We start from the raw sequence: 12,080 nt of genomic DNA, 5'->3' as shown, positions 1-12,080 counted from the left end.
GTTGGTATGAGATTCTTAAAAGGTTAAAACACCGCAAAAAACGACGGACAAGGTAAAGAAGGACACGGACAGCGCTCTGTGCGTGTCCTTCTTTACCTTGTCCGTCGTTTTTTGCGCTGTTTAGCCTTTTAACAATATGAGCTACTTGAGCTTGCACGTGAGGCTTTGAACTATGAAATCCAGGGTGCTGTTGGCGAGTTCTGTAGAATTGAACGCCGCAACGGTAATACTTCCTCCTTTGTAATAAAGAAAATGTTTTTATGTAGACCTCGTTTACCATCCGAATAGACCGATCTCAGCAGCTAGTTTGAGTACGCCACCGCTGCCGGCATGCATCGTGGGAGCTGCAGTCTTTCTGCACGCGCTACAACCCTGCTGGAGGCCTGCGCGAGCAGAGCACGAGGCGGCATGAGCTATCTCGTGAATTGGCGTCTGCATCCTATGAACTACAGTTATGGCGGCGTCACGCATACGTGGAACGCTTGGTGGGATCGGTCTATGGCAAAGCATTGCTGATCGTCCAGCTCAAGTATCTTCTTTTTCATGCGGCTGAGGAATGTTGCATTTTCGCGCTGTGTTTGGGGGTTCATCCCGTAAGTGGAGCAGACTGACCGGATAGTCATCGGGAGTGGAAAGCAACCCTATCGAAAAGACCATCAGGAAAATCCCGATGGTCTGATGGAGTCGTTTTTTGGGACGTCTGATGGTTTGATGGCCTGATGGTTTGATGGTCTCTTGGCCTGATGGTTTGATGGTCTATTGGCCTGATGGGTTGATGGTCTGTTGGCCTGATGGTTTGATGGCCTGATGGTTTGATGGTCTGTTGGTTTGGTCAGATGGTCGAATGACCTGTTGTATTTTGAGATGCCTATTTTTTTACGGTTTGATTATGGTGGTTTCATGGCTAATTTGAAACAGTTCGAGTTGGCCACAACTTAAAAAACAACAATATGTGAATGCATAATCTGGAAACTTAATTATGCCATGCCTGGAGCATGACGAGGTGCATATCCCACTTATAATTTAATTATATTGTCCACTGCACACTGGTAATCGCCAGCCCGACATTTGAGTACGGCGAATGCAGCTACTAATAAGAATAAAGCCAAACAAGCTGCATTGCTTTGATATTTTTATTATGAAGTTATGAAATCATGCATTGTTTCGCTGGGTGGAATGGCTAGGTGGTACAGAAAAACCAGAAACATTTGAGGAAGTACTATTGTGACCAATATTAGTTGAAGCGCCATGACGCATGGCGTGTGGTACCATCAGAGCCACCTGTCTGATTTTCAGTGAACCTCTGTGTTAGCTGAGGTTTAGGCAGGTTGCTTCTTGCACTCATTGTGCCACTATGAGCTGAAAATTGACACGGAACGGCATAGTGGTGCAACGAGCACAAGAAGTGATTTGTTTCTACCTCAACGCATACCAAGGTTTGCTGAACAATCTGAGAGACAACTCTCATCGCGTGCCACGTCCAGTGGCGTTTCAGCTCATATTGGCTGCGATAGTACATTTGTTCCATTTCTATAGTATTGGCAATATATAAATTAAGCTAAATTAATATGAAGAAAAGGGTAAAAAGGCTACAACATGGGGTGCAAGCGATGGCAGACCTGCAACAGCATGGGCAGTCCGTGGTGGGACCACGCATCGGGGGAGGACAGGCAGCAAAGGGACGAGCCTGGACATATCAAGGGCAATTCAGAGATCAGCAATGAGTCCAAACACAGGACGACCATTGACATACGTAAACAGCAGAGTGGGCCTAGAGACGACTAAAGGGCAGTAAGAGTGACATGTTTCATTGTAATTGTGTGACCATGCAACTTTTTGGAGAGTGAGCGAGCACGGCCTGATGGGATAGCAGTAGCGACCAAGCAACCCACAGCCTTTTTCAAGTAGTCAGCTGATCAACAGACTGCTTTAAAGTTGTTTGCATAAACATTTAGATATATTAACCTCTAAATAATTTATCTATACCATCATTTAAAATAATTGCTTGTAAACTTGAGACCCAAAATAGTATATTACTTAATTAAGGAAGTTAGAGTATAGATGCACATACCTTTGTAGTGATTTCTCTTGAGATTGGACAGCTTTTCTGACAGGTACCGCCGTATCTTCTGGTGCCGGGCTGCCCTTTCAGCCTGGCGGTACCTTTCTCCCTCAGGTGTAGTCAAAAGCAGCCTGGAATATTAAAATTCCAGGGTAATTATTTTTTGCAGTGCTCAGACTTAAAACAATATAGAATGTCATGAATACAGGCTGGAGGGTCATAGTTTGAGAAGACCAAGGGTAAATTAGTCTCAAATAAAAGCAATTAAGTGGCAGCTGGCACCTAACAAGCCTTCAACGTTTCTTAGTATTTACAGTGTTCGGAGATCACCATGACAGCAAAAGTACCGCAGTATCCTGATTTATGTTCCACTCCCGATAGACAGCTCACCCTGGCTTCTGTTAGATTCTTTTAAGCACAAAACAGGTAGCCCATGTCTATAAATCTCACTGCTAGGCTAGTGACCTTGTAAGAAATAGGAGCTACAACTGTAGATAAGTAGACAATGTACGTTGGAAACTGCTTATACTTGGTTATCATCCCTCGCTGTGGTAACAGCTTAGACACGGCACAGAATTAAAAAAATAGCATCATGAGCACCAGAAAGAACAATGCAGTTCTATATAAAAACAATCTTTCACGTTCCTTGAAAGATCTTTCATTCATGGCCTGGCTCTAAATTTAAAGGTAATTAAACAGACTTTCAATGTGCACCTGGTGGAGGCCTCTGAAGCTTCGTTGGGAGGTAATCTAGCAATGTTGGGGATCTTGGACGTAGTCGTGACATGGCGAAAACCGCTATGTTGCTGCACTACACACCGGAGCAGCGCCCCGGAGCAGCGCACATCGGAGCAGCGCCGCTGTTTGGAGGTATACTCAACTGTTGGAGTAATCTCGCCCTGAACGCGATGACCTTGACATTACTTATCTCACACATAGGCGCTTAGACGGCTTAGTCCGCTTTGGTCCACGTAAAGCCCACAGGTGTTTCAAATGGCTAGGCTGTAACACGTCTACACCACCACTATGCACCCGAACGGCACAGCTCGTAGCCACGCCAGCTTTGCCGGATAGCCCACGACGCATCGAGCTCTCCGTTGACTTCTCTTCGAGCACTTGCTCGAGTTTGTTGCTTAGAACGAAAAATAAAGTTATCTGTTCAAAATACAAATGTGCGATTATTTACGGTTATTATCTGTTATGATTGACTCATTCTTGGCGGGGTGCCCCCATCACATGTCCAGGTGTTAGCAGACAACCTACTAGAGTAAAATCTCGGTGATACTAACTGGTACGAATTTCGGAATAAAAGAAATTAACAAATTCCCCGGCCGAAGTGCATTGTATAAGACGTGAAAATTTTTGGGTGTTCCGAATTCCTCTACGCGCTGCAACGGCTGATACGAATGCGTGCTCCACAACTGATAGTGGCAAGGAGGCCACGATCGGCGACTGTAAGCTTTCAAGGCTCCGGGCGGCTGATTGCCTGCTTCCGCCAGGGATCAGCCGCACTTTACCCAAAAACTGGAGCTCAAAATTACATGCATGTTACAATCGGACCCAAAAACCAAAACTAAACAAAATGCTAAAAAAAATGTGCGAAGTGGCCAGCCCCATCACCATCAACACATGTTTCAAATCCAATCCAATCTGAATCCAAAATCGCTTTTTTTGTGTTTGCGATCTCGTGGAATGGTGTTTCAGCCTTGGAAAAGCAAAACCGATTTTACAATAAGGTTACCTCGAAAAAACAAAGTAACTGCGTTGGCAAAACAGAAAACCGAGTGATGTTGGTGGTGTCTTCGGTGTGGTCCACGGTGACATGCGAGCTTGGTTGGAAAGACAAAGAAACCGAATTTTTGCTTGCAAGGTTTTGATGTAGGGCTTCAACAGCACATAGTGTGGGCACTTTCTAAGTATGTGCATTTGATGAAATGTTTTCCACAAAGTGTATGTTGTTCAGCCGTCATTATTTTATGTGCGAAGTAGAATCGACATTTATCTGCGCAGTAGAATCAACATTAATTCATTTTTTCAACATTCGTGGGTTGATTATAACCGTGTGTTACTATCGGGGGCATGTTAGAATCGTGTAAATTGCATACAAGATATTTGCTGCCATAAATAAATGCACATTCATGCATTCCTTGTGTTTCAAAATATAAATTTTGTTTTGCTTTCGTTGATACGAATTTAGCATGAAATATTTTACGCGACTCCGCGAGATTCATATCAAGATTTTAAAAATGTTTGCTTAATGAGAGAGCCTTCACCTTGCGCTGAGGGAGCGGGGCAAACGCCTTCTCTTGCCTCGCTGCCTTTGCCTTGTTGGAGAGGGTGCCGGTCACCGACCTCTCCAAAAGCACTTCCACTCACCCTATGGAAGCAGCAGTGATCTTGCAAAACATGGAGTCGCACTCTGCTTTCCGCATGTTGCCCGCATTCCTGGTTGACGTGCACACCTTGCCCGACATGGATCTGTTATAAACAAAAGCGAGAAACAGCTTCACATATACCAGTCGTTGACGTAGTGTGGTACTGTATACTCCAAGATGCATTGAAAATGCACTAAAATAATTACATGAATGAAATTTAGGCCTTTAAATTTAAGACAGCACTACATATGAGTTCCTATCTTCATGGGCGTCTGCGAAGCTGATGGGCCTACAAAGCTTCATGGCATCTGCATGAAACAGCTACATAATCCCTTAGTTGCATCAGGTGAGCATGACAACAGAATGTTTTCCAGGCAGTGGCTGTAACTACAATTAAGAGCATGGCTACAATAATGTTTTAATGACTTCTTGTTGCGATCGATTCAATCTACTGTGCTTACATTATCTCAGGAGTGGCCAAAGTGAGGCTCGCGAGCCGCACGCGGCTCTTTGCGGGTCCAAGCAGCTCCCGGCTCCCTGGAAAACGTGTCCCCTAGACGAAAAGGGTTCTGGAATTTAGAAAGAGCTACAAGTCTTGGCAGCCTGGCAACACACTAAATATATACACCTGGAATGCTTTTTGCCACATAGATGCGTCGAGTGACCCTGTTTCCTTTATTGTTCTAGAAAGACTTTCAACCGTATACGCATAACAGTTGTCAGGGGCAGTGACTGGCTAGTGAAATGTGTATTAATTTTTGCTTAGCAGTGGAAAGGACCTTCTGATGCATAGTGTCATTTGTTGTTATCGCCCATTATACTTGTCCTCTATGGAAATAACTGTTCCCTCTATATTGTTTCTTGTTAAAAGTAGCCCCCCCCCCCCCCCCCCACTTTCTTTTTTCCAGCGACTCTAAACTTTTGTAGTTTTGTCTGCGGCTCTAACTCCATGTCACTCTGGCCACCCCTGCACTATCCTAAACTCTTTTAATGTATATTATACACTGAATGAAAGTGAGAAGTTTTTCTATTTTACCATTCCTTCCTTTTCTGGAGGCCGATGCTAGGATCCACGATCTCATTCTTTGCAAGGATGTCCTCGTCAGCAACTGAAAAAAAACAATTTCACATGAAAGAGGTACAGAAACCAAATTCCAGCGCTCATTTTATCACTTTAATGAGTTGCAGGTTGCAACATAACCTCAAAAATACCAGTCCTTTGCTGAAGGGCACAAGCAAACTAATTTTAAAGCTAATCAAACAATCTTTCAATGTGCACCTGGTGGATGCATGTGGAGCCTATTTGGGAGGTAATCTAGCAACATTGGGGAACTTGCTACGTAGTCATGACGTAGGAAGGACATTCCTCGGCCATCCTGCTCAGCAACAGAGCGCAGCCACAACAGTAGAGTAGAGAGCTCTTTGCCGTTTATGCCTTCTTTCTCAGCATTATTGTTTCCACCCTTTATGAATGAATATCCTCTATGCAAGATATAAGCCATGTGTTGCATATGACATGTTCGGCTCTATCACCGCACAGCAAACTTCTTTCATATACTGCAGGTTCATTAAAAAAGTTACCTTTTTAATGCTAAAGCATGGGTTCTGTTAGTACGGTAAACAAACGAGTACCCAGAGGTCAGGCCATAAATGACTTACGTGTTAGGCAGTAGGGCCCTACAGCACCTCCCGCATCAACAGCCGAGCCGCAGGTAGTCCTGCAATTGATAGAGCAGGGTAAGCCAGAGAAAGGTGTTTCTAGCAGCTCTGCCGGTGTGCCCCCTAGCAGCATTACTCACGCACATTGGGGTGTAGGCAGAAAGCATGGCATTCCTCATCAACAAATCATGACAACACATTGTTGCCGGCATCAAACTGGATCCCTGTGCTATTTTTCTTTTTTTTTGTGATTTAGTTGATTCTTTGTCTTCCTTGTCACTCCCGACTGCTTTACTGGCCTTTGTGAAATAAAGAAGGCTTGGTAAACTGCAAAGCCTTGACTGAGTGGTGAAACAGAGCAATCCCAAGGAAGTATAAATGTTAAGGACTCGACATGACATTACGCAGTGTTGGGATTCCCAAGCTGCTTTCCACACTCTCATTTTGTGCACGACCAGCTCTCTTTCTGCATCAGTTGGATTGGTCAGTTGTGTGCCCATTTCGGTCGCTGCTAGCTATATGTGGCTGGCGCTGCTTTTGAGAGCCTTGCAACATCGTCACTTTCAGCTTTTGTCCTGACATAAACCGCATCTAAAAATTTAATTAGCGCCAAGATTTAGCTTTTGGACACTCCCAGAAAAAATAGGCTGTACCACATTACATAGACAGGTAATGATATTCTGGTGACAAAATTTCCACAAAAACTGCTTTGCGTTAGAGGGCACAAGGGCTGACGTTCCTGGGAGGAGCAGCTTTGTGTGAACTTGCAGATGCTTCAGCTGCCTGTTTGCACCTGGCCAGTTCAGTTGCCATTTCCTCTTGGGTTTCTTGTAGGTACAGTCGGAGACAAAAGTCCCCAGGACACGCAAGCTGCGACTGAAACGCATTCCTCTGCCATCTTACTGACGTTTACTCAAACTTTGATTCTAATAAGCAAACTGACGCCATATTTATTGATTTCTCCAAGGCATTTGACAGGGTCCCTCATCAACGTCTCTTACTGAAACTTAGAAATATTAATATCCATCCCTCAGTCGTCAAATGGATCTCCGAATTCCTCACAAATCGCACCCAGTACTCATCTATTAACAACACCAAATCTACCACCTGCACTGTAACCTCCGGCGTCCCCCAGGGAACCGTTCTTGGCCCCCTTCTATTTTTAATATACATTAATGATCTCTACCTCAACATCTCCTCTTCAATACGTCTCTTCGCCGACGACTGTGTAATTTATAGACCTATTAATTCAAACCACGATAATCAAATTTTGCAGAATGACCTCGCACTTATAACTCAGTGGTGCCACAAATGGCAAATGACTTTAAACTTTAATAAATGTAAATCTCTATCATTCACCCGCAGTTCACATGTTTCATCCTTTTCTTATCACCTTTCCACTATCCCAGTAGCTACCTGTTCCTCATATAAATACCTAGGCGTTCACCTGACCTCTGATCTGTCATGGACTACTCACATAAGTGCTGTCACTGCCGATGCTAACCGTACTCTCGGATTTCTTCGCCGTAACCTCAGACTAGCTACACCTTCAGTAAAACTACTAGCTTATACGACCTTGGTCAGATCTAAACTTGAATTTGCTTCATCCATATGGTCACCATGGCAATCATATCTAACTAACAACCTTGAATCCGTTCAAAACAGAGGTCTTCGTTTTATTTACTCTGACTACTCCCCATACACTAGCATATCAGGATTACGCAAATCAGCTAACCTTGACTTACTTTCTTTACGTCGAAGGGTGTCACGTCTCACTCTTCTTCACAAAATCTTTTACCACGACAACCATCTAAAAGATTCTCTACTATCCCCTCCCTACCGTATTTTCCCTCGTTTTGACCACTCATGTAAACTGCGCTCAATTACTTCGTCATCTGTCTCCTATAAAATGTCGACTTTACCATCTGCTATTGACGAGTGGAACTCATTACCTGACCTCATTGTAAACATGACTGACACTAACAAGTTTGCTGCAGCCGTTAACCTCTTTCTTTCTGAAATACAAGTATAGATTACAGCGTGTTTTTTATTAACTATATTTGTTGATGTTTTTAGTGTGTTCACTCCCTTGTATAATGGCTCTGGGGCCCTCAAGGAAAAATAAATGATGATGATGATCTGCCGGCGGGTCGCCTGGTTTCGAGATCACAGAAGGGCGCACGTGCGTCCTATTGTACCTGCCAACGTGTGCGCTTTCCCGCTCTGCTGCGGCGCGGCGCCTAACTCGGAATCGGGCGCGTGGTACCACTTCGGAGATAGTGCTTACTGACATGGCACCTATAAAGCAAGAAGTCACGGCAGCTCAATTAAGCGATAAGCTGAACTGGTTATAAAGCAAGGTGCGCTGACACGACGAAATGCGGCGCAATGCCCCAGGCGGTATCTCGAGTTTTGGAATGTATAGCAGACGCTCGTCAGCCGCCAGCGCTATCTCCGAGGCAGTACCATGTGCCCGATTCCTAGTTAGGTGCTGTGCCGCAGAAGAGCAGGAAACACATGTTTGCAGGCAGAGTAGGACGCGCATGCGCTTTTGTGTGATCTCGAAACCAGGCGACCCGCCAACAGGTGGCAGAGCAATGGGTTTCAGCCGCAGCTAGCACGTCCTGGGGACTTTTGTCCCCGACTGTACATTTGTGATCATGAATAAATAAATTGGTCAGGAAGCAATGGCAGCTGATCCAACATCAATGCAAGCCATGTATTATATGACTCGCATGAATTGACATTGAATCAGCCACGATTGTGCGCCTAAGTTTGTGCTGCGGAGCGCAAGAGTTTGGCGCTCTGTTCATTAAATGGACAGAAGCGCCACCAAAGGACTGACACTCAAGCGTGCTCTTTTTGCACCGAGTATTTCTCGAAGTGCAAGTCATTTCTTCGCGCTGACAGAAACGTCGCCGAGACGAAGAGTGCAGTGGATCGCTGCCTCATTTCAGTTGAAGAATGCTTAACCCAGCGAGTAAAATGATTTGATTTCAAAGCCAGGACCATAACGGAAAAGGTTTGTTCCCGAATCTCACCTGAAAACGAATTACCCATCGAACAGTAGCGTTATGATGGTACAGCGACAGAAAAGTTGTTGAGATGAGAGGACAGTCCGATCACTGCCCTTTGTAGAATGCACAGCCCTGCGAATAAAGATACTTGATTGGAAAGCGAAAACGTTGCGGAAAACGTTTGTCCATGCATCTCGCCTGAAAACTAATTAATGTGCTATTTATTGAACGGTGGTGTGCCAGTATTGGAGTAGCACATCGACAGGTTCCATCTCGTGCTGGAAGACGGAAACCCAAGATATCTGACAAGTTTGAGAGTTTCTTGTTTTGACAAGCGAGTTCAAGAATGTTGTCTTTCATTTGAATCTAAACAGCATGCATGGTCAATAAATAGATCGGTCAAAGTAACATTCAGCATATCTGGTCGAAGCGAGTCTTCAAACCTTTCACAAATATTAAAACCATTCGTAAAAATTTCCTAACGTCGCTGCGGATTTCTTTTCTTTTCTTTTTTTTTTTTTGGGGGGGGGGGGGCTTTTACTTTACCATTTTATAGAGCCCTTAATTAGTTTATCTTCAAAATAATTTTGGCATCCGCGAGATGCTGGGTTTGTCATAAAACTGTGGTCGGAAGTGGCTCATACAGCTCGCCGACAGCTTCGGTGTGTTGCACTACTGTACGCTATGCTTCGTTTAGTTGCTGCGCTCGGAGTGTGAAACTCGGAACGGTGGAGTACGAGTAAATTAGCGCGGACTTAAGGCACAGGAGCAATGGCGGCTTGTAGGGTGCCATATGATGTCACGTGCAAGGCAGTTCAGTCCACACGCTCAACTGAAGTATTAGCCCATGCATTCATCTGCCTAGCTTGGTGCCCCATATAAGCAGTCTACAATATTCACTTTTAATTACAGTCGCAATAAAAAAGAAAGAAAACGGCGATTGCTTGTGGCTACGTCGCACTTTGGGATGGTAAAAAATACACACTCACCCGTCAGTTCGAGGATCTGGGCGTCGTAATAGCCTCCTCGAGTGTTCGCGTCACCGTCCCAAGACACCTTGTACGCCGTCCTACGCTCGAAGTCGACCACATTCGAAGGATTGCAGTTTTTAAATAAAGCCCTGTGGACGTCGCTTATTTCCCCGTTCTCGCAAAATCGAGTGAAACCTACCGAAATATCTAAAACCTCGAAAACACTCCACGAGGAAGGGTGAGGCTGCCGAGGCAACAACGCGCACGAAACAACTGGATTTGGATTTGGATTCGAAGCTTTTGAAGACGCAGTTGCTCGAGCGGATATAAGCGGCGAACGTTTTTCAAAATATAAAGTATACATTAAAATTAACGGATCGTCGAGTGTCGAACACTGCGTATGAACTTGAATGAGAACATTTTTGAGAGAAATCTGTCATGTGTCAACACTGCGTGTAAAGAAACTGGCGCCGCAAGTAGCCGATGCGTCGGCAGTAGCCGATACATTAAAGACTAACTCATAATTTACGCGACCCTCGACAGTCCTCCGCCCGTGGCGCAGAGGTAGCGCGTCGGCATACGGAACGAGAAGTCGCTTGTTCGACTCCCCCCGGGAGAAGGAAGAAAACTTTTTTTTGTGTGTTTTTTTTAATTTTTATTATATCTCTGATGGTGGCGGTGGTGTTGAAAACTTTAATTCAGTCTAAAACCCCTGCGAAGCTGCTTCGTTAACGACCGCCCTGGTCCAAAAGGGTTCTAGTGCAGCTGAATACTGAATAATGCAGGTTTTACTACCTTTCCTGTCGCCGGTTTTAGCACTTTTCGTGACTCGACGTGTTTCCGCTCAAGAACTTTTAAGGTCGTCTGAACGACGAGACATATAAGGCTTTTCCTTAATAAAAAAAATCACATCAACCCATTGACCACGCGGCTGCGGCCCATCATATATCATACGCGCGAGATTCAACGACAGCTTTTTTTATCGCGACATAGCCTCAAATCGCCTATTTTGTAGCGTGCAAAGTTGCGGATCCTCCTCGACTTTGGGCCGCTCATTCAGCGAGGCGGTGGCGCATTCCCCCGACTATTTAACCTTCGAGCAAAGTAAAGCAAAGCAATGGCCGCGCGGTCTGTTTGGAAGCTGAACTTAATTGCCGCCGCGACCGTCCGATGCGCACAACGGTTGCGGGGCTCGGGGGGTGCCGTGTCAATAAAAATTATTGTGTCGACGAAAAGTCTGTCCACCTTCCGTTGGTAATGAAAGGCGTAGATGAAGCATATGCGAAACGATGAACCCTACCGTGAGTACAGGTTTCCACGGTGCGTGATTGCAGACGAACGCACAGTTGCCGGTGAATCGGGGACTCAGTGAGTAAAGACAAATCGCGCGACATAGTTGTGTCAGCACCTCGCGAGCCCGCGACTCATCACATGCTGGCAAATATGTCGCGACCCATATATCAATTGTTATTAAACGCCTCTGACGGCGCCGTCAGAATACCGCGAGCAACAATTAATCAAGCACTTTTGACAAACATTGTGCGCAAAGAAAGTCCCGACGGCCGGGAAATAAGGCGCTTTTGATGGAACCGAAGTGAAACATAAAACTTCTGACGACCATTAGACCACCTCTGACAGCCTATCAAGAGTGTCCAACAGACCATTAGGCGCCTTCAGGAACTTCTGACGGACCATCTAAACGCATCTGATGGTCCATTAGGACAGTCGGATGGTGCGTCAAGAATGGGCTGATGGTCCATCAGACTTTCTTGATGGTCCATCAGACCTTCTTGATGGTCCATCAGGAAGCTTGATGGTCCATCAGGAGGCCTGATGGGCCATCAAAGAAGTCTAATGGTCTATCAGGACAGTCGGATGGTGCGTCAAGAATGGGCTGATGGTCCATCAGACTTTCTTGATGGTCATCATACCTTCTTGATGCTCCATCAGACCTTCTTGATGGTCCATCAGACCTTCTTGATGGTCCATCAGGAAG

The 12,080-nt window shown here is 45.2% G+C and overlaps 1 protein-coding gene across 4 annotated transcripts; it reads right to left on the bottom strand.

The window, feature by feature from the left end:
* Nucleotides 1–1,513: 1,513 nt before the first annotated feature.
* Nucleotides 1,514–10,341, bottom strand: LOC115323411. Of its 4 annotated transcripts, XM_042294609.1 has the most exons (7): nucleotides 9,138–9,240; nucleotides 6,097–6,155; nucleotides 5,474–5,546; nucleotides 4,899–4,990; nucleotides 4,439–4,540; nucleotides 2,072–2,193; nucleotides 1,514–1,687 (listed from the first exon to the last, which is right to left on the bottom strand). In XM_042294609.1, the coding sequence occupies exons 3-7, from the start codon at nucleotides 5,474–5,476 to the stop codon at nucleotides 1,590–1,592; spliced, it is 417 nt and encodes a 138-aa protein (XP_042150543.1). In that variant the 5' UTR covers nucleotides 5,477–5,546; nucleotides 6,097–6,155; nucleotides 9,138–9,240; the 3' UTR covers nucleotides 1,514–1,589. The 4 variants fall into 4 exon arrangements, 2 of the variants coding, with proteins under 2 accessions (XP_042150543.1, XP_040071011.2); XR_005716233.3 differs by lacking the exons at nucleotides 4,899–4,990; nucleotides 9,138–9,240 and adding an exon at nucleotides 10,103–10,341; XM_040215077.3 differs by lacking the exons at nucleotides 4,439–4,540; nucleotides 4,899–4,990; nucleotides 9,138–9,240 and adding an exon at nucleotides 6,237–6,547.
* Nucleotides 10,342–12,080: the final 1,739 nt, after the last annotated feature.

The sequence above is a fragment of the Ixodes scapularis genome, unplaced genomic scaffold (assembly GCF_016920785.2).
Source record: "Ixodes scapularis isolate PalLabHiFi unplaced genomic scaffold, ASM1692078v2 PGA_scaffold6__148_contigs__length_123643588, whole genome shotgun sequence".
NCBI classification, from domain to species: Eukaryota; Metazoa; Arthropoda; class Arachnida; order Ixodida; family Ixodidae; genus Ixodes; species Ixodes scapularis.
Note: the sequence above shows the minus strand (reverse complement) of the source record. Positions and strands in the feature narration are given on the sequence as shown.

Excerpts from the sequence above, each read along its gene's own strand:
- LOC115323411 (XM_042294609.1), bottom strand. Across the intron at positions 2,194-4,438 it reads ATCACTGCTGCTTCCATAGG|GCTGCTTTTGACTACACCTG; the intron begins GTGAGTGGAAGT and ends TTAATATTCCAG. Across the intron at positions 1,688-2,071 it reads CAAGAGAAATCACTACAAAG|GCTCGTCCCTTTGCTGCCTG; the intron begins GTATGTGCATCT and ends TGATATGTCCAG.